At 46.4% G+C, this 20,928-nt stretch overlaps 1 protein-coding gene across 3 annotated transcripts in view; it reads right to left on the bottom strand.

Moving 5' to 3' along the window:
• Positions 1–2,118: 2,118 nt before the first annotated feature.
• Positions 2,119–20,928, bottom strand: part of SLC22A31 (solute carrier family 22 member 31) — a 325,367-nt gene continuing 306,557 nt past the window's right edge. For all 3 annotated transcript variants that reach the window (XM_069635621.1, XM_069635629.1, XM_069635633.1), the window contains 2 exons: positions 8,900–9,011; positions 2,119–6,953 (listed from right to left, as the gene is read on the bottom strand). In XM_069635621.1, coding sequence (XP_069491722.1) covers positions 6,533–6,953; positions 8,900–9,011 — 533 coding nt within the window. In that variant the 3' untranslated portion in view covers positions 2,119–6,532. The remainder of the gene's footprint in view (positions 6,954–8,899; positions 9,012–20,928) is intronic.

Genomic DNA, 20,928 nt, shown 5'->3' with positions numbered 1-20,928 from the left:
TATCTGTAACGGCTTAGGCCACATGCTGAGGGATGTGAACTTCTACATCTAAGCAGCGGAAAAATATTGTGTGGCGCATACACACTCCACAGGAAGCAGCAACCTCTTGTGTCAATGTATCCATCTTGATAGTACTTTGCAAAGCCTGGACGTGGTCGAGGAAGCCCCTCGTTAACTCTGGAACACTGTCAGATCAAGAGCACAGCATGAACTGCGTGGCTCTGCAGCTACCTCCTGCTCTTGCCGTGTGCGTTGCACCACTAAATCTGAGGCGCATGAGGTTTGTGTGGTTTCGTTGACCCAAAGCTCCTTCCACGAACCAAGAGCACCGGCTTTGATGCCAGTGCTGTGGGCAAAGGATCAAGGTTACTGCGATTACCTTCCCCCTTTTTTCAGTCAGTTGGCATGATTCATGGAAGCCGCTCGTGATCTTAATGACGCGTGCAGCCTGACACCGCTTTATTTATACTACGCTCGCATGTACCACTCACATCATCTTAAAGAACATCACAACAGGGTCCTGACTGGTCTACAGCTCCGCTGGTGGTGGCGTCCTCACTTTCCAACTCTGCATCAGTGCTTCCTCACAAACACCACTGACTACTGTGTGCTGTAGTCTTATGCCCATCCAAGAGTAAGTAGCTGAAGGCTGGGATCCAGAACCTGGGCCCTACTTGGTCTCCTCCCGACTTCCATGTAGCTTGCACCTCAGTTAAGCCAACCTGTTTCCATCTCTAGTTCCCGGCACGGGACATCCATCAGCACCCGCCGCCATCTGCCAGCAGTCCGCCTGCCCTAGTAGTCAGTCAGAGCCACTGCATGGATGAATCTAGACGTGGTATGTGTGCCATGGACAATGAGGCCTGCCATACTGCTTCTTTCTCATCAAGGGTTGTGGGTTTTTATTGGAGTAGAAACCTATGCCTGTGCATGGATTTAGTGACAAACAGAACTGCAACAAGCCCAACAGGTGCAGTCCTCATGTGAGCCTTCAGTTCAGTAGCCCTGCAAGCCCCCCTCTTCCACAGCGTGAGGGAGCCCGGCTGCAGTCAACATTCTGGCCCTCACCAAGGTAGCACTAATGCTAGCACTGAGGCCTCATTGTGCCACCATCCTGGCAGCCCCGCTGCAAGCAACCTCCTTCCAGAGGGCATAATGTAAGCCCTCAGCCATAGCCATTTCACTCCAATGGGGCCTGAAAACGTGCATCAGGAACGGTGGAGGCGAGCGCTTACCAAAGAGGAGCGCCGGTGGTTCCAAAACGCCCATGCACTGTAGGCCGGAGCCAGCAGTCCGGACCCCAGTCCAAATGCGGCCAAACAAGCTTTGTATTTCACTAGCTTTCTGAATCTGGCTCCTGAGCGACTGGCCATGCCACAGGGCTTTAATGCTTAGATGTCCTCAGGGTTTTAAATTGGCGTTGTGCAAAACAACAATGCTATCCCCTTGCAACGTGCCCATCTCAGGGACCATGGTATCTCTTGTGTAAACCTTGGAAACATGAAATGGTGGTCTGAGACTGAACCTGCGACATGCAGGTATCTGCAGCTACCGCTCCACCTTAGCCGCTTATTTACTATAATCGAAGAAATGAAAGGATTGTGTTTATGGTGTCAAGAACAGCATTTCACCTTTTTGTGTAATTTCGTATTTTCTGACTTATTTATTGCATTTAATTGAGCAGCTTCACATGCTCATCACATAAAAAGGAAAGGCCTGGGAAACAATCATGAAAATCTCTTCGCTATTTCAAAATGTTCCACCTGCCGTGAGAGAATTACCATGCTAATACCAGACTTTCTATTCAATTATTCTTGACATTGACACCGATACATTGAACTCCGATTATAAGCTATGGAAAACTGTTTTCAACAAATGGAATAAAAAATATGAATATATACAACACATAAAACATGAACGTATCAGGAGGGATATGAGTTATATCTTTTACGCTTTGGCTTGGAGTGAGAAATCTTTAGTACAACAGGTGTTTCACAGCCTTGAGAAAGAAAGTGATGTGCGAAACACGTGTTGGCTGGGCAGCAGTATCCCCAGCTCTCTCAGATCAAGCATTCCATTGCTAAATTCTGTACAGAAGATTGATAGCTCCATATGATGTAATATAGCGGAAAAATATGTACTTTATTAACAGGATACTATGAGCAATGACTAGTGCTTGCTTCACATGGTGTTTAGGGTGCGATGATAATGCACCAAAAAGTGCTTCAAGTGAGGTTTTCGAATATATGAGAATATACATAAAAGAATTGGATGAACCAACAATGTAATCACTCCTTTGACTCCTACATAGGCGATCTCTAACCAAAATGTGTCATATATGAGTGAGCTCCTTCGATCAGGGGTACAGGAAAATATTTCCTGAGCAATGTAAAGACAAAGTAGTCAATGAATTTATGCTAAACTACGTTTTGAATGATTAGAGTACAGCACATTTCGCTGGGATCCTTGGCACTTCTTATCCAATGTTCTTGTCATTTGGGTTCTATGACATTTCCATGTCCCTTGCAAGGCTCATACTCTTGACACATAGGAGAAGAGAATGGTGCAAGAATGTGCATTTGAACTCAATTATGTTGTCAATGAAACAGGAAACTACTTCACTATTCACATGGTAAGTTAGCCATGTTTTTTTGAAGCGTCCTAAATTATTATTTCTTCTTATAATATCGCCTGCTCGAAATTTGGATCCGTTAAGTTTAGCGTAGCCATACTCATGCGTCCACATTTTGAATACATCCATAGGAGGGATATTAACCCTTTCAGCGCTCTGTGGATGTATACTTACATGCCATAAAAAGCAGGAGGCATTTCCGTTAGGATAGATGTACAAAGAAAGGGATAAAAGTAAATTTGCTTGGTAATGATGCGTTCAATCTTGCTTCTAAGTTTCAGGTGCCTCTCAAGCTAACGGGTCTGAGAGCAAACATTATAAGATTAAACGTCCAAGGCAGTTCTTGCGGTGATGTGGAAAATGGCAAAAGGTGCTTGGCACACGAGTCAGAGATGAAGTGATGCTTCTTTTCAACATTAACGAAAATAGCATCTCTGAGCAGGTTCAGAAAGCATCACTTCCGCTTATGATGTTGCCCAGATGAAGTCCCTTTCCTGGGCCGAAACGTTTTGTGTGCGTCCAGCCGGAATCTACATCCACTGCCCCATCACTTCCTCCCATGCAGGAATAAAGCGTCACTTCATAACTGGCTCACGTGCCCAAGCATGGTTTGGTACTTTCCATATCGTATGGCGAGAAGTGCCTTCAAAAGTATATATAACCAAATTACTCGCCATTTACTTTACTTTAATACATTTATAATGCGCATCAAATGACCCCGAGGCTTGAGGGCGCGGACGGGACATATAACAAGTTTAGACATAGGCTAAATCAGGCCCGACATACTAAAGACACAGCCCCATAATGGGGCCAACAGTGATGGAAAGCAGAAACCAATGCTCCTCGCTGCAAGGCCAAGAAGCATTATCTAAACAGCAGGGTCTTGAGCTTTATGCAAAACATTGCCGTGGATCTCATTTCCCTAAGGTCTGGTGGGATGGCATTGCAGGCCAGAAAGAAAGCCCATGTCTTAACCAGAGTCAGCTTGCAGAAGTATTTTTTGCAGCTTCACACTGTTATGTTAAGTTGATTTAGACGTGCACTTCTGCCATGTCCATGGTCTTCTGGCACTCTCGTGGCACTGTAAGGTAACGTGGGATGGGCTGGTTAGTGGCAGAGAGCGATAGGATAGATGTGCTCATCTGTTGATGGCCGTTTCTGGCAAGCATGTGGGGTGTGGAAGAGAAAAGGGGAAGGGCTAGTGAGTTTTCTGGTGATCTTTGAGTATTGTGCAGCATTGATTCTTTTGTGGGCAGTTATCTCGCAGTTTCTTTATTCCAGGTTTGCAGTTTGTGGAAGAGGTTTGTGCATTGTATCTGGTAAGTCATCTGCTTGTGAGGATGGTTGTTGTGTGTAAGTCATCTGCTCATGAGGATGGTTGTTGTGTGTAAGTCATACGCTTGTAAGGATGGTTGTTGTCCCAGTTAAATCATGCCAAGTTAATAGCCAGGTTGCTCGCCATTTCCTGAAAGTTAGGTGGTCTTCCTCTGTTCGGATTTCCTTCAAGATAGAGTTCCATATTTTTCACTATCAGGAAAAGAGAAGGAGACTTCTCTGAATTTTGTTTTCTCGTGGTGTCTTGTTTCTATTTGGTGGTCGGTGCTGTATCTTAAAGCTCATCTGGGTTAGTATCGAGTCATTTTTTGCTTGAAGGAATTTGGCTCCTTGTCCATGTATTGAATTATGGGAAATGCAGAGGGCTTTGAACAGGGGTGTTGCTAGGTCTGGAAAAGATCCGGGGCTATGCTAATTTTGAGGCTGTCGCGACTGGGGGCTAGCTAGCCTTTTTGGTTGTATCCCCTGAGCTTCTATCTGGGGCTACAACCAAAAGACCCGGGGCTATAGCCCCCTCAGCCCCCCCCCCCCCACCAGCAACGCCTCTGGCTTTGAAGTTGATATGTTTCTTTACTGGTAGTCAATGTACACGTCTCAGGGCTGTGATGATGTGTTCTCTTCTATTTAGCCTCAGGAGTAGTCTGCATACGGCATAAACATGTTTATGTCCTAACTCCAGAGGGACTGGGGGACGGGGTAGAGGGATATCTATTTCCTGTATAAACCTCCTGTTTTCACACAAAACCAAGCAACCAACGGGTAAATATACAAATTGTAGCTTTTACTTGGAACAAGTGTTTTTATTGTCTTCTCTACCCTGGCTCATAAGTAGTAAATTGGCAGCTTTGTCAGCTGACATACTTTTCATAGTCTTCCACAAATAGAAAGACGCTCCAAAACCACATCATGTGTCTTACTGAATGCATTGACCTATCAGCAAATGTATAAAGTAATGTTCTTACTAGCATTCCTACTGTGACCATAATGAGCAGCTGAACCTTGCTGATTCACGGATAGCACTTCCCCATGAGCTGTTTAATGACATTGGAGTGTCTGAAAACTCGGTATCAAATTGGGTTTGTGTAGGTAGAGGCAGTTTTTAGCACTTACCAAACATTGCCCCCAGCTGGCTAAACGTGCACTGCCTGGAAATGTAAGCACTCACTCCACGGAGGAAGACAGCAACCACGTAATCATGGACACATTCTACTGGCTGCATTCTGCAATGCAGCAATGTGGTCTGCAGGGAAGGCCTTCACAAGGGCCTATGGATTGCAGTTCAAAGCTAGAGCAGATGGATAGGTGGACCAGGTGGCAGGGCTCCTGTTGCAGGGTTACAGCTTTCATGGAGTGAATTATGAAAGGCAGAACCGAGGTAAAAAGGTGACCACTGCTAAGTGAAATTAAAACCTGCTACGAAAGCCCTCAACTTAACCGGTCAAGTGGCACAGCAAGTAGAGCACTCGCTTTGACATCCCTGCTAACGCAGGTTCGAATCCTGAGCAGCACACACCGTGGGTAATAAAAAGCCGTGTTAAGATACCCGAGGCTTCGTAGCGCTATATAAATGCCAAATTATTATTATTATTAACCAAATAACAATAATTGTTCTCAAAATTAAAAATGATTTTTAGCAGTAGAGTAAGGCCTGGCGGTTTACCCTGTCACCTGCACCTCCGAGACTCTCAATGATGAACAGAGTAAGCGATGCTTTATAAAGAGCTGTGGCCATTGCCAGCCTGCAGGGCCAGAAACCAGTGTAAGACTAGGCCAACTAGTAGCACCGTCGCCGCTATAAACATGGACTGAAGGAAACGCTCATATTAGCAAAGTCAAATCCGCATGTCCTGAACCCCTAGGGGCATGAGCTGAAAGACATTGGACAGGTGGTCCCTCTGGAGCCAGCCCAGGAAGACCTCACACCAGCACATGCAACTTCAGAAGCATTTGATTAGTTAAGGCCTTGGTGAGGGCACTTGGCAAGTGTTGGTCATCGTCTCAGCTCTCCCGCCATAGAACACAGAAGCAACACCAGTTTCACGTACGTACGCTCTCTCACTCCCTCCTGTTTTCCCCTCACTGGAGAAGCAGAGTCAAGTTATGGAAGCCATTTGGCAGGCGCCCCTTGGTGATGGCAATGAGCCCCAAAGAATCAGACAAGAGCCATTGCGGCAGTGAACTCACAATTAACACATAATCTCTGTAACAGCCTCTGGCCTGGGCCAACTCATTCAAAGGTTCCGATAGCTGTTAAAGGAACACCCCATTGAAGAACAAATTCCTGCAACATGGAGAACCGAGTCGAGGCGACGGTCCCTGTGACTGTGGCAGTCAGTCCTGGCACAGTACATATAACAGTCAAAGAAGTGATTCCTGTAAAAGCGAACAGCAAATGTAGGCACCAATGCCTACAACAGTGCAACATCAATCAAAGCAATGTTGCACTCAACAATGAAGTGTCAGTTGACGCACAACCTTTGTAACAGTGAGCACGGATTCCCTGTCTCAGCGGTGGAAGGTCAAATAAATAAGGCGGTTGTGGCTTCTCGGGGTGCAGTTCTCCTTCTAGGCCTCCTCGTGCAGGGCCTCGTTCTCATCATCGCGTACCATGTCTGTGAGTAAGCGCGACCCCTCAGGGCGATCACCTTTTTGGCCGAGCATTTTCTTGGTGGCAGTGACAAGGCGCGAGTAGTTCTCAGGGTTATACTCTCGGCTCTTCTTGCGGTGGGACAGCAGAGGAAGGCCATCCACAGCATGGGAAAGGAAGAGGGGTGGCCTGCGCAGGTTCTCACCGTCCTTTATGGACTCCGGTAAACACTTGCGCTTGCTCTCGGGCAGAAGCATGATGGTGAGGACAGAAAGGATGGCGAAGGATGAGAAGACCACGTGGTGCAGGAAGAATCCACGGTTATTGTGGAGGTCCAGGAGTGGCGCCGCAGATTTTCCCACAAAGCTGGCTGCCATGATGAGACCTAGGCCAGAACCCCTGTAAAAATGGCAGAAAAAGAGCAATGAGTGCGATAAGACCATGACCGGAATCCCTGTTGTACTGACAGTATGATATGATTTTGGATAAACCTTAAGTTTGACTGAGTGAGAATGAGTATAACCTGAATTATGTGATTTTGGATAAACCTTAAGTTTGACTGAGTGAGAATGATTATAACCTGAATTATGTGATTTTGGCTAAACCTTAAGTTTGACTGAGTAAGAATGATTATAACCTGTGGGAGTGAGATTGAAGTGTGCTCTTCCAGACTAAATGGAATTAATGAGACAATTTAGAAGCACAGGAAGACAGTGAGGTGAGAATAACAGACTAAGTTCACCCTAGACTGCGCCTAGAAACACAGCTACACCTCACTGATGATGCCTAACAAGGCAGAAACACATGCCTGGGGTTGCTGTTCTCACTCTAGTTCAGCAGAGAGTTAGGAAAAGCATAGCATTTCGGTGCTGGGCAGTCATTATGGGCGGTAACAGACTGAAATGCAAACAGACATTTCTTCTCTGTGTATGGTATACTAAGCTCAAACATGGTTGTAGACCCTCCCGAGCGAGAACCAAGCCCAGATAACAGATTATTTCTCCCTGTTTGTTCTCAGTAGAGGGGCACCAAAATTGTGTCTAATTCTGCAGTGCTTGGGGTTTCACCCTAAATTACAAAAGCAGACACGGATCACTTGGCTCCCAGTGCATAGGAAGACAAAGCACCCCTTCACTGATGATGCCCAACAAGGCAGAAACATGTGGCTTTGATTGCTGTTAGTAGTCTTGTTCATAGGAGAACTACCTAGCATTTAGGTGCTAGGCTGTCCCTGTGGGTGGGACCAGACTGAAATGCAAATTGATAGTTCACCTCTGCGGAAGGTACAGTGAGCTAAAACGTGGTTGTAGAACCCTCCTGAGTGGTAACCAAGCCAGAAAACAGGCCATTTGGCTGTGTTCTTTCTCTGTAAAGGGGCTCCAACAATTTTCTAAACTGTTGATTTGACAGAGTCCGTGAAGCGGGAATACCCAAGACTCCATTGAAGTGTAAAGAATCAGTAGTGTGGGAACGAGCGAGACTTAAGCAGATTGATGAGGCCACTGAGGTGAGAATGAACATGATTGCACTAACGTGTCTGAGGTTAGTGAGATGGGGAGTAAGTAAAACCGATTTAAGTGTTTAAGGCCGGCACAGTGGAAATTCGGGACACTTCATTGACGATCCCGAGATGAGTGAGTGTAAACGGTGGAGACTCACTTAAATGTGTGTGAAATCAGCCTGGTGGGCATGCATGAAACAATTTGAGTGTGTCCGGCCAGTGATGTAGGGCAGGAGGAGACATGTGAAGTGCATGAACAAGCATAGGCGGCAATACATGTGACCAATAAGGTGGAGGCCAGGGGTCTGCAACCGGCAGCTGTCCAGATGTTTTGGACTACGACTCCCATGATCACTCACCATTGACTATGCTAGTTAGGGCTTGCAGGATTTGTAGTCCAAAACATCCGTAAGGTTACAGTCCCCTGAGTGCAGGTAATCAGTGAAGTTGGAATGAATGCTAACCTTTTGAGTGACTGAGGTGAGTGACATAGGAATGACTGAGACAACTGAAATGGGAATGAATGCAAGTACACTGAAGTGCCTGATCTTGGTAAATGTTAAAGGTATTTGTACCGCGCACCGTCACCAACGGAGTTGGTCCCCAGGCGCTCTGGCAGATCTGCAAACGAGAAGGTGGGATGGGTTAGTAGGTGAAGCGGGAGTAGGATAGTGAGAGGAGTGGTGTTCTGTTGGCAGCTTCAACTCGGTATACACCGAGCATCTTGTCAGTGAAAGAAGGTTCGATATCTCATAGGCCTGCCCGCTCCTTTCTCCCCTGTGGTAAGGGTGTGGTTGCTTGCCCCTCTAAACTCACAGGCAGGAACACAAAAACACCAGCTCACCTGACCACCGTGGGAAGAATTTCACTGGCAAAGAAGAGGCTCAGCATAACCAGGCCATGTGCCGCCAAGGCCCCCAGGATGGAGATCGCCAGCGTGAGCCCTGCATACAAATCTGGAAACAGAACAGATGACATAGGGTATTAAAATAACACCAGAGACACAGCTCAGGTACCACGACAACAGTGTAAATCCACTTGTGTCTGCAATATCTGCGGTAATGGCTGCCACTGGATTTAGGGTAAGGTCACTGCTAAACTGAGACAGAGGCAACTGGTTTTGCCACTACAACTCCCAGGCATGGTACCAGCAACTCAGACACGCAAACACGCATGCATCAGAGTCCCATGTGCATTGACAGCCGCAGTGGTACAGGGACAATCAGAACACAAGTGTCAGGGCCAGCTGAAGGTGAGCGGGGGTGTGGGGGGGGGGGGCATTTGAAAGATCTGCTTTCAGGTCCCCTGCCAAGACGCAGGATCAACCATGCCCGCGTGCATACTAGTCATTGTTGGGTCGAGGGGCAGGGCCACAGGCCAGTTTACATCCTTTCATGGAACACAAGCCTGGCGAAATTGCATAAAAGCAAACAGCATTTTGGGAGCAGAAGAATGCCCACAAGTTTAACTATGAAGCATGTCTGTGATAGCGATTCAGTAAGAAACCCTGTTGAGCGATTAATGGAAGTTAAATTTTGTTCTTTTTACTGGTCACAGCACTAATCCTAACAAAACATGTCTGTAAATTGAGGGAAATATCTACCAATTTGGACAGCCATTTGGCTGTTTCCGCTTCCAGTGTCTCGTGCCTCACATCATGCACAGGTATAGGAGAGAAGGGGGAACTATTGAACCAGGGCCATGCGCAACGCAAATGAAGCAACACATCAGATCCCTCATTATCTCAATCACTCTATCAGCACCTACAACACCAAGCTTTGGCAATGGCAACAATTTTGGCTTATAACAACAGTGCCTGGCAAATCCCAATACATATACACAAATCAAAACTGTTGGCTTTGCCAATGTTTGTTTTTAACAAGACTTCAGTGAAGGACAAACAGAGTTCTTATAAATCGAGTGGGTGAAGGCAGACCTTGTTAAGATGTTTTTTTTATTAAACCAGTAGCTAGTTTACAGCTCCAGTTAAGTCATTAACTCTCAGAAGACTGTTTTGAAAAAACACTGGCAGGCACTTTGAGCACAAAGTTTGATGGTAAGGCTTAAAAAAGCTACCTCAAAGTGATGCCAGCAGGGTGTGCTCTGGGCATGGAGTGGCAGTAAGTGGGTGGGAAGGGCCACAGGGATCAGCATGGCCATGGAAGTCAATGGGTGGGTAAACACCTACAAGCTTTGTGTCCCTCCTAATATGCAATTTCTACCTAGCTGTACTCAAATGAAATAGATTCAGCTTATAGGTGGCGCTGCCACCCAAAAGCCAAAACTAAAAAGAGGCACAATCCACCTGGAGCGTTGGGCAATAAGATAACTCCATGAGATAGAGTGGTTCTATAGTGAGGAAAACTACAGAGGGTGACCAAGGTGAGCAGAACTTGTGCTTGCCAAACCCAAAAGGCCAGAGAGTGAGGGGAAATACCAGAAGGAGGTGAAATATGAAAGCAGAACCTGCGTTAGGGAGTGGGAAAGGGAGATGGCCAAGCCATTGGAGCCTGAGCTTAGGAGAACCCAGTTGGAAAGGCCAGACAAGGTTCAGAAGCCTGCTGAGAACCCGGGACCAGAGACTGGCAGGTGGCCAAACTTTAAATCCCTAAGCAGGGATAGTGAAGCCAACTGGGAGCTCTAGCCCAGACCCTGGAGAGAGTTGTGATGCGACTAACCCAAATAAAGAAATGTTGCTAATATTCAGAATCTAGTTTGGGATTGGGAGGGTGGGTACTATCTACCTAAAAGAACGCGGTAGTGGTGAGAGTACCTAACCACCTAATCTACAAAGAAATCCATAGGCCAAGCAGACAGGGATCCCTAGAAGGGTTTCCTCCCGTAGCTGGCTTGCGTCGGTCACCTCGAACCAGGACAAAGACTGTTGTGTGGCCATCGCCTCCATGGCCAATCCAGGACTAAGACAAAGACCCATAGCCATGACAAAGTGTCACAGTCCCAACGTCCTTTTCGGAGGAAACGTGTGCCTCGTTTGCTCCGTTCCACGGCCTCTCCTTTCTACCATCGGTGGAGGTTGCCACTGTGATGCCGTGCACAGATGCTCTCTGACGACACTGCATTCGATTGCAGCACCACGTATGCATCGGAACGATCATGTAATTGCCCCGTCTGGTTCCGCACGGTACGCTCCGCCCATTGCACTAGCATAAAACGTTCTCCGTTAGCTGGAACAGTGCTTCTGATTGATATTATTGTAGTTCACGTATCCCAACTCAACCTCTGAAGCTTTGATCTTGCTCTGTGTACCCGGACTGCCTGATTGCCTTGTGATTCTGCCTCTGTTTGTGACCACGTATTATCAAACTCTTTGCCTGTCCCCCCAGACTGTCTGCTGCCTGTCAGAAACATCTTTGTACTTTGCTTGCACAGTAACAAAACTCTGACTGTCCCTCGACCTGCCACTGCGTGCCAATTCAGATTTGTTTGTAACCTTGGATTTTCCCATTCCAACCTACCTGATCTCGGATGCTCTCTTCGCTCCCGCAAGTACTGTCCTCTTACACCTATTCTTTTGGAATACCTACACAAGATTAGTAGTGTGCAAAACCTGGACGCTCTGCAGTGACCTCATGGTGCACCAACCCGAATCTAGCACGTCCTTTGTGCCGTTCGGGTTTAGGCCGTTGCCAAGTTCCCCTTTCCTTACGTTGTTTACTTTTTGGAATACTGCCTCCTGCAACAAAGTTCATATACTATCCAAACAACAAAACTTCCGGTAATACCCCATGCTTTTGTCTGCTCTATTGTCTTGGCATTAGGTGTTAGGAACCGTACATTCATATCTCTTTGTGTTCTTCAGTGGGAAGGAATACATTCATATCTCTTTGTGTTCTCCAGTGGGAAGGAATGCATTCATATCTCTGTGTGTTCTCTTGTGGGAAGAAACAGGGTTGGAGAGCGTGCTTCACGTCGCCCAAATTTAGGCAAGGCCCCATGCTTCTCTAAGTAGGTTACCCCTCCAGTCACTATTGTGCTATTGGTAACTTCAAATAATCTTGTCCTAAACTGTTTCTTTTTCTTTACAGCCTGGCATCTTGGCAGTGTTTGCCCGCTCTCATTTGATTTACCCCTCTGAACCTTGTGAGTTCCAAACAGCAGAGAGGCATATCAAAGGAAGGATCTCCCTCAGTGAGGAGACCTGGGCCTGGTCTGGCCCAGATTATATGGCGTAGCGGTACCCACTCTGAACACTTGGCCGGGGATTTGGTGAGTACAGACAGAATCAGAAGACATGGACGCATCCGATACTCTTGCTACTCTCATGCAAATGGACTCTGATCTACGGAGTAACATGTCCTCCGCTCATGATGCCTTACATCATTGGATCGATTCCCTACAGGATCTTGCAGTCTCAAACACAGGGCGACGAACCTACAGGCGCTATGGTATCCGGGTTGGGTTACCCTTTACCCAGGCAGGAACCAATGCCGGTCCTCATGTCTACTCAATTTCCCTTAGCACCACCTGAGTGGTTTACCAGTGATCCCAGGTCTTATCGAACATTTATAAATCAGTGAAAACTAAATTCTTTGTGTCGTACTGCATCTTTCCCTGATTCCAACACAAAAGTGGCATTTGTTCTGTCATATCTCACCAGCACTGCGGCCGCTCGGGCTAACCCCTTGTTGGAATCCAATAGCTATCTTTTGTACGACTGCAATGCTTTAATTACAGCAATGACACAAGCTACAGATCTGGAATTCCTGAATCTCCACCACGGGGCACGCCTTTACTGGCCTACCTCGCAAAGTTCAATCAGCTGGCTGCCAAGACTGGCTGGCCCGAAGAGAAGAAGGCGGCCGTGTTCTATAAGGGCCTCTCAGATGACTTAAAGGACACCTTAGTGACGGTCCCGGTAGTTCCAACGGGTTTCCTGGAATTGTTGGATTTAGTGCTCCAGATCGATGCTCGGCGAGCCAAGGGAAGGGGTGAAAAGAGGCCTACACCCCCAACAGCATCACATCTTGACACTTCTCTGCATTCTCAAGCAGGCTCCGAACTTATGCAGATAGGAGCCCTTCGCGGTCCAGTGACCACCACCGAGACAGAACATCGGCACAAGAACAACCTCTGTATGTACTGCGGTTCTTCGGAGCATTTCTTGCATAACCGCCTAAAGAAACCTATCCGTAAACCGGAAAACCCCAGGGCCCTGCAATAGAAGGGGTCCCTCTGCCAGGTGAGCTCCTGTTGGACTCCCACACTGCCGCTGTTTCCTCTCCGTTCTGTCTCTCGATGTCACTGGTGGTATGCTCCACCAACCCTCTACGGGCCCATGCAGTCGTTGATTCAGTTGCCACGGGTAACTATATGGATATACAGTTTGACTGTGATTCTGGGGTTCCTTTCGTTTTCAAATCAAAACCAGAAGAAGTTAATGCTGTTAACTGCACTGCACTGGTTTCTGGGTTCGTAACAGAGCAGACCATCTCGCTATGTATGAACACCGACGACAGACATTCAGAGTACCTTTCCTTCGACCTGATCATAGCACCCCAATTTAGGGTGATCCATGGCCTTCCATGGCTAAAGCTACATAACCCTGCTATCGACTCGACTATGAGTCACAGGAGATACAGTTCCCTTTGCCCTTTTTCAACACTCATTGTTTCCACTTCTATGAAGTCGCACGGAATGCACCATGTCAGGCATTCATCAAAGCCACCCCTTTGATTGGCTCAATTTCCTTGATCCCGTCTGAGTGCAGTTCCTTTATGGATGTCTTCAACAAGGGAAGGGTGGGGGGAACAGTTGCCACCACACCGCCCCTATGATTGTCCCATTGATCTGCTCCCAGGCTCCAAGATCCCTTCCGGTTGAGTGTACTCCCTCAAGATCAAAGAGGATCAAGAGCTAAACGAGTACATCGACAAAGCTCTCATCTCGGAATTCATTCGTCCATCCAAGTCTCCTGCTACCTCTCCTTTGTTCTTTGTCCCTAAGAAGGAAGAAGACCTGAGACCATGCATTGATTACAGGGCCTTGAATGCCATCAGGGTCAGCTGGGTTCTTGGTCGTATTTACCAAACTTGACTTACGTGGGGCCTATAATCTGGTCCGAATCAGAGACGGGACGAATGGAAAATGGCATTCAAGACCCATTTGACCTTTGCAACGCCCCTGCCACGTTTCAATATTATATGTGGCCCAAGGCCTATACCTAAACGGATAAAAAACGAAATACTGTTGGTAGGCCCCAAAGAAGCCCTAAAAAGACTAGACAACTACTATAACTCCTTCCTCATTGAAGACACAGTCATCACTACCTCATCTGCAGTAAAAACCCTAGGCGTCTACCTGGATTCCACTCTATCCATGAATAGACATGTCAGCGCCATTTCATCCTCAGTAGCCCTCACCTCAAAGATCATTAATGCAGTGAAACCTCACCTATCGCCAAAGAACTGCCTAAACATTGCTAGAGCCACTATTGGCGCAAAACTGGATTATTGCAACATCCTACTCCTTGGCACTTCCGCGAACAACATCAACAGACTGCAAATCACACAAAACAATGCCCTTAGAGCAGCCCTCAGCATTCCCAAGAGAGAATATATCTCCCAGGCAAGAAAAGATGCACACTGGCTCCCCATCAAAAAGCGCATAACATTCAAAGCCCTCAGAATCACACACAGATGCCTTGCCCAAAAAGCACCAGCTTATCTAACAGAGAGAATACATCAAGTGCCAACCCACAGACCTAAACGCACCAAATACGCACACCAACTTTCAATCCCAACCTTCAACAGAGCCAAAGCCGGTGGAACCAGCTTTGAAGTCCTAGCCCCTAAAGCCTGGAACGCACTTCCTTCCAGTTTTAGAAATGAAGAATCCCTACTCACATTCAGAAAAGTGCTAAAAACAACGCTATTCAACTAAACTATGTACCTTCCTTAATGCCTCCCGCACTGTTCCACTGTAACCACAGAACACCCTTCTCTATTGTAATAATACACATGTTTTTTGCCTGTAACCACTGTTTAATACCATGCACCAAGTGAATATTCTGTAACAGCGCCACGATGCCCCCGGGCCGCTGGGCGCTTATTAAATCCAAATAAATAAATAAATAAATGACGTTTTCCGTGACATTCTGGACCAATATGTCATTATCTATCTTGACAAAACCCTAGTCTACTCACCCACCTACGAACTACATGACACATGTCTGTACTGTTCTTCAGTGGTTAAGGGAGCCCCACCTTTTTGTCAAAGCTGAAAAATGTGTCTTCAATTCCACTGAGGTCAAGTTCTTGGGATATGATCTAACAAACCATGGGGTTCGAATGAACCATTCTAAAGTCAAAGCCGTATTCGACTGTCCGGTACCCACCTTACAGTCTTTTCTTGGTTTTTCTGACTTTTACTGTTGTTTCATCCATTCCTATTCTTCTGTTGCTCTAAGATGCCTTTTCATTGCAGTACTGAGGCTCAAGTGGCCTTCAACGCCCTTAAGGCGGCATTCACCACCTTCCCGATCTTGCAGCATCCTAATCCCGATCTCCCATTTTTTGTTGAACCCGATGCTTCCGGCATTGCGGCGGGAGCCACCCTCTCCCAGCGGTATTTCGACACCGGCGACATCCACCCTGTTGCCTTTAATTCCTGTAATGTAACAGAAATTGAATTATTGGTATTCAAGGACGCTTTCACAGAGTGGCGGCACCATCAACTGGGTGCCCGTCATACCGTTACAGTGTTTTCGGACCATCACAGTCTTTTGGCCTTTAAAACCATGATGTGCGCGACAGCCAGACAGGCATGCTGGCACCTCTTCTTCTCAGTTCGATTTCATCATTAACTATCATCCTGCTCGTCTACATGCCAAAGCAGAGGCCATCTCCGGAAACCTGGACCTCGATACACAAGAGGCCAGAGAGGGATGATGTAAGCTGCGACAACCATTAACAATGCTAACTCCCGCAAAACTCTACCCTCTTTTGACCAAGGGAGGCTGTTGTGTCCTAGTCTGCCGGTCTTGCTAGCCATCAGGAGTGAAGGTTAGAATGTTGGCTTTGGGCCAACTACGAACTCAAGCATGTTCGATGTAAAGGGAGAGCCGTGATCATACTTGAAAGGAGAGGAAACACATTTGCATGATATACCATCATCATGCTGGTATATCACACAAATGTAAATAGCAAGTACGTATTCTGTTAATCACATTGCTTATCTTGACGCACTTATGAATTTCAAGACAGGTGCATGTGTGAATTAAAAGCTTTTATGGGTGATTTTAATATCCATTGGGGTGATCCCACTTTTGTCCATCATGTTTCATTGGGTAGATTGCTCAGTTCTTTTACATTTAATAAAATGTTGATCACTTCCTACTTTCCCTCAAGGCAATACACTGGATTTCTTTAATGGTAGCATCCCACTAGTACCCTATGAACATATCTACGGTTGATGTTGATTGGTCCAACCAACTGATTGTCTTTTGTAATTTTTTCTTAAAATGTTTTATTGTGAGGATAAATGTTATGTTAAAACAGAACGTAAAAGTTATCACTGAGGAGTGGACAACCACTGCCTTGCATAGATCCTCTCATCGATGAGGTGTCCTCAAAAGTAAATTAAGCGTTTTTTAAAAAGTTAATGAAAACATTTCCAACGTTATAGATTCTATTGCACCCATCCAGTGCAAGCATATTGGTTAAAAGCCGTCACATCACTGGTACTCTTCAGATGTAAGTTCTGGAAAGCTCTGGAGGTCAAAGCCTTTGGCAGAGAATATTACCTTATTAAAAAGAGTACTCATTTTGGCTATAACATTTTTACAACAGCAAATCTGATGGACTTGTCTTTAAGTAAACCAAAGACTTTGTTTTCTATTCCAGATACTCTTCAGAATCCAACATATCCCAAACCTGCTCTTGATTCAAATGAAAAATGCCTGTATTTTTTTCGCCAACATCAACCATATTCCGCCTGTTTCCTCTTCTACCAAGTTTATGGGCATTAAATGCCATTCAGTTTGGTCCGATTTTGATATTTTGGATGAAGCTTAGCCAGTGCTTTAAGTGGGGTAAGAAATTGAGGGGGGGGGGGGGCTCGTTTGGGGGCGTGGCATCCGCTGGGGGCGTGGCCTAAAAGTGCACAAATCATAGGGTGCACAAACAAATATATAAATGTAGTAGAGCATTTATATATTTGTGTGCGTACTAGTATGGTTTGTGTATTTTTCAAGCCTTCTTTTATAAACATAGCAATGTTACATATTTCTATGTTTATAAAAGGTGGCTTGAAAGTGTACAAACCATAGTAAGTTACGCTCACGTGTGTGCTTACCTTACTATGGTTTGTGCACTTTTCAAGCCACCTTTTATAAACATAGACATTTGTAACATATTTCTATGTTAATAAAAGATGGCTTGAAACGTACAAGCCATCTTTTATAAAGCGTTGAGGACGGACAAAACCCAAGTTTTATAAAAAGATGCCTTGAATTGTGTACGTTTCAAGCCGTCTGTTATAAACGTAGAAATATTTCTACGTTTATAAAAGATGGCTTGAAACGTACACATTTCAAGGCATCTTTTGTAAAGATTTGCCAAAGGAGAAAGGTGCCTCGGGCTCTGTGATCTCTGCTCTGAGCCCGAGGCGTCTTTCACCCTCTACGAACCCGCGGGCTCCGTGACATAATCTGCACATTAGATCATGGAGCCCGCAGGTTCACTGAGGGTCAGTGACCTGGCGAGGGCAAACAAAGGAACTGTAACTTCCCTGATGACCCCTCAGATGGGGGGTCATCAGGGAAGTTACAGTGACTGACAGAAGTGCCAGCCAGCCTCAGCGACGCTGTGGCTGGCTGGCACTTCTGTCCACTTGCCTAACGTTACACTGGCGGGCTCATCTCCCGTCGTGGCTGCGGCCGTGGCGGGATAATGCGTCCTGCCATGGCGTGGTGGGACCGGGGGGGGCGCCACTTTTTGGAGACTGGCGGGGCCCGGCCCCAGCAGGCCCCGGCCGACTTAAAGCACTGATCTTAGCCATCAGCCTTGATGGCAAGTACCATACATGAATAATATTTGTCCTGGATGAAGCATGCTTTAGTTTTGCTCATCTTCAATTAAGCAATACGCCACGTGCCGTGGGGGAATTACCGAGTCAGGTAATGTCCCTGTGGCGAGGGGCACATTGTGATTAGTACCCCATCCCGCAAGACTGGGGTACTAATAGCATTCTTTTCTGTTCCGAAACGCTGCAGAGTTTCGGAACAGAAAAGAAAAAAAATGTGAAAGGAAATGGCCGCCGGAAAGGGAAAACGAAGTCCGTTTTCCCTTTCCATTGCGGCCATTGGGAGCGGACGCGCTGGGAACAGAAGTGTTTCCAATGCATCCGCTCCCGAAAAGGAGAAATACGAAGGTAAGTGGGGTTCGGAGGGTGGGGAGGGGATTGTGTGCAGGGGAGGCGGGAGGAAAAAAAAGAAAAAAAACCTTACCTTAATCCCCGGCGGGGGACGATGGCAGCCGGCAGTCGTGTGGACGCTCGGAGCAAGGATGGCTCCGCTTCGAGCCTCCTCATTGGCTGAGGGGCTGCCACACCCCCCAGCGGGGAACAAAGGAGTGAAATCCCGACCAAGGGATTCCTGGCTGGGTAAAGCCCCGGCGAGGGCCAATCAGAATCTTTGTTCCATTCTGGTTGACCCTCGCCGGGGTTCCAATTATAGTTATTGAATCTGCCCTTATGGAAACATTGTTTTTTTGACTGTTTAAAGGCAGGCCTTGCATTGCCATTCAGACAAAAATATATTGCTTCCTTGGATCCCAGAAGTCTACCGAACATTTGTCCAGTTACTTACCTTCTCTTTTTATGGAGCATGTGGTTTTCATTCTGATGAATTCCTTTGGGAACATCATCTCATGTCCCCTTTTCAATGGGGCATTCAACCTGACTACAGCACAAATTCCGCCACCCTGAAGGTTCGTGATTAGGCCTCTCGTGCGCTGGATAATGTGGGTGTCTTCTTGCTACGCTTCTAGATCTCTTCGATGCATTTCATACAATCAACCATGGGGTGCTCCTTAATGTACATTTACACTGGGTGGGCACTCAGAGCTGGCTCATTGAGTGATAAAGCTCCTTCCTGGCCCACAATTCTCAGTTGGGCACAGTGCGCCGGGGCAAGCCCGCTCCGGGGATCAAGCCTTTCAAACAATGTCAATCGATCTGTACATGGAATTGATGGGGAATCCCCATGAACCAGTACAGTGATGACAACCTGCTTTACCTGTAATATACATCGGAAGGCAATACCCATCATCTCGAGGACTGCCTTCAGAATATCTACACCTGGATGGCTTCTCTCGTTTTCAGAATTCTATACATCCAAGAGAGAATTTCTCTTGAATTTTTATAGTTGTCCAACACATAGTACACGGCCTTAGATTTCAGACTCTTCTGTTCCTAGTACTCTCCATGATCTTGCATTGCGTGCTAAATTTTAAGGTTTTAATTTGAAATACTTCCCTTTCCTTCGTTCCATATGTGAATGCTTTGGATGTCCATCTTCATCTCAAAACTCACAAATCTGCTGATCAAGCTCCTCTTTTACTGCAAGCTTTGGTTCATCTTGTACTGATGGTAGGAACTTTGTTTTGTCTAGTCCTCCCCTAGCCACCCTCTCTCCCCCGAAAGTGGTCCTTCATAATGCTGCCAGGTACTACTTCCAGGGCCAGGAACTTCAACCAGATTCCCTTGTCCTGACGCCATTGCATGTGGATGCCAGGATACTTTTAACAGTGCTTGTCTCTCACATAAGGCATTTCATAGTTGGACGCCAAGTTATTGGCTTGCCATCTCTGGTGGAACCAGTTGTCTTAGAAGTCAGGATATTCCCTTGACTTTGAGGACATTAAAGCTCAGAACATTCATCCAGATGCTTTCTCTATTTACAGGAACTTTTATATTTAACTGTGGTTTTATTGTTAGATTTGTTTTGTATGTGATCTCTCCATACATCCTCCTACAACTCCTCCTGCCTTATCTCCTCCCGCCATATCTAAATTCCACCTCTCCACTCTCCCTAAACAATTTCCTTGCTCTCCAACTTGCTCCAATCTTTTGCCACCAACGCCTTCTCAAACCAACACTGCCTAACTGGGACTCATAGCCCAGGTGGGTCTGTCACCACTCACCTGAGGTGGAGCTGTCTTTGTTAATTTGCACCTGTGGCAGTGAATGACTGAGGGACTGTGATCATCTGTGCCTAGTGGATTGGCCTGTGTGTGCTTTCAGACTTTGGGGCTTGAGTAAGTCTTCAAACGACTGATCAACCATCTTGTATTTTACTCCCTTTCCCTGTGCAGTCCATACTCCTCGTGGCGCTCTCCTGTCGTAACAGAGGGAGGGGGGACTCACAGTCCATGCTCCTTCCACATGAAGGTGACCACAATTAAAGCACCTTTTAATTTGGTGCCGCTTACCTTCGTGCACTGTTTGCACTGCTGACAAGCAACTCCAGCATTCATTTATAAAGTTGAATCACTGTGAGATCACCATGCAGAGAACTGGCATGCTGTGGATGTCCCTGTGGGCCTGCTGTACGAGTTACACATGAAACTCTGGTATGCCTCCAATATCCATAAAGAGTTCAGTTAACTTAAAGTGACCCGTTTACCTTTGTTTTATTTGTTCTAGGTTGTTTAAGCTTCACAGGTGTAGGAGCGGTCTCACTTAAAGGTACATTGTGTTTAAATGGCCTTATGCAACGGTCCCTTACACTTTACAGACACTAAGTGGAAGTGGCCAAGGCCACAAAGTCAGTTTTACCTTGGTTTATTCTCATAAAGTCCAGTTTGGATGAAGGCCGTGAGGAGACTAAAACATAAGGAGTTATGCACAAAAAGC

Source organism: Ambystoma mexicanum, chromosome 1q (genome assembly GCF_040938575.1).
Source record: "Ambystoma mexicanum isolate Mex_15411 chromosome 1q, UKY_AmexF1_1, whole genome shotgun sequence".
Taxonomy (NCBI): domain Eukaryota; kingdom Metazoa; phylum Chordata; class Amphibia; order Caudata; family Ambystomatidae; genus Ambystoma; species Ambystoma mexicanum.
The sequence above is the reverse complement of the archived record's forward strand: the minus strand, read 5'-3'. Positions and strand labels throughout refer to the sequence as shown.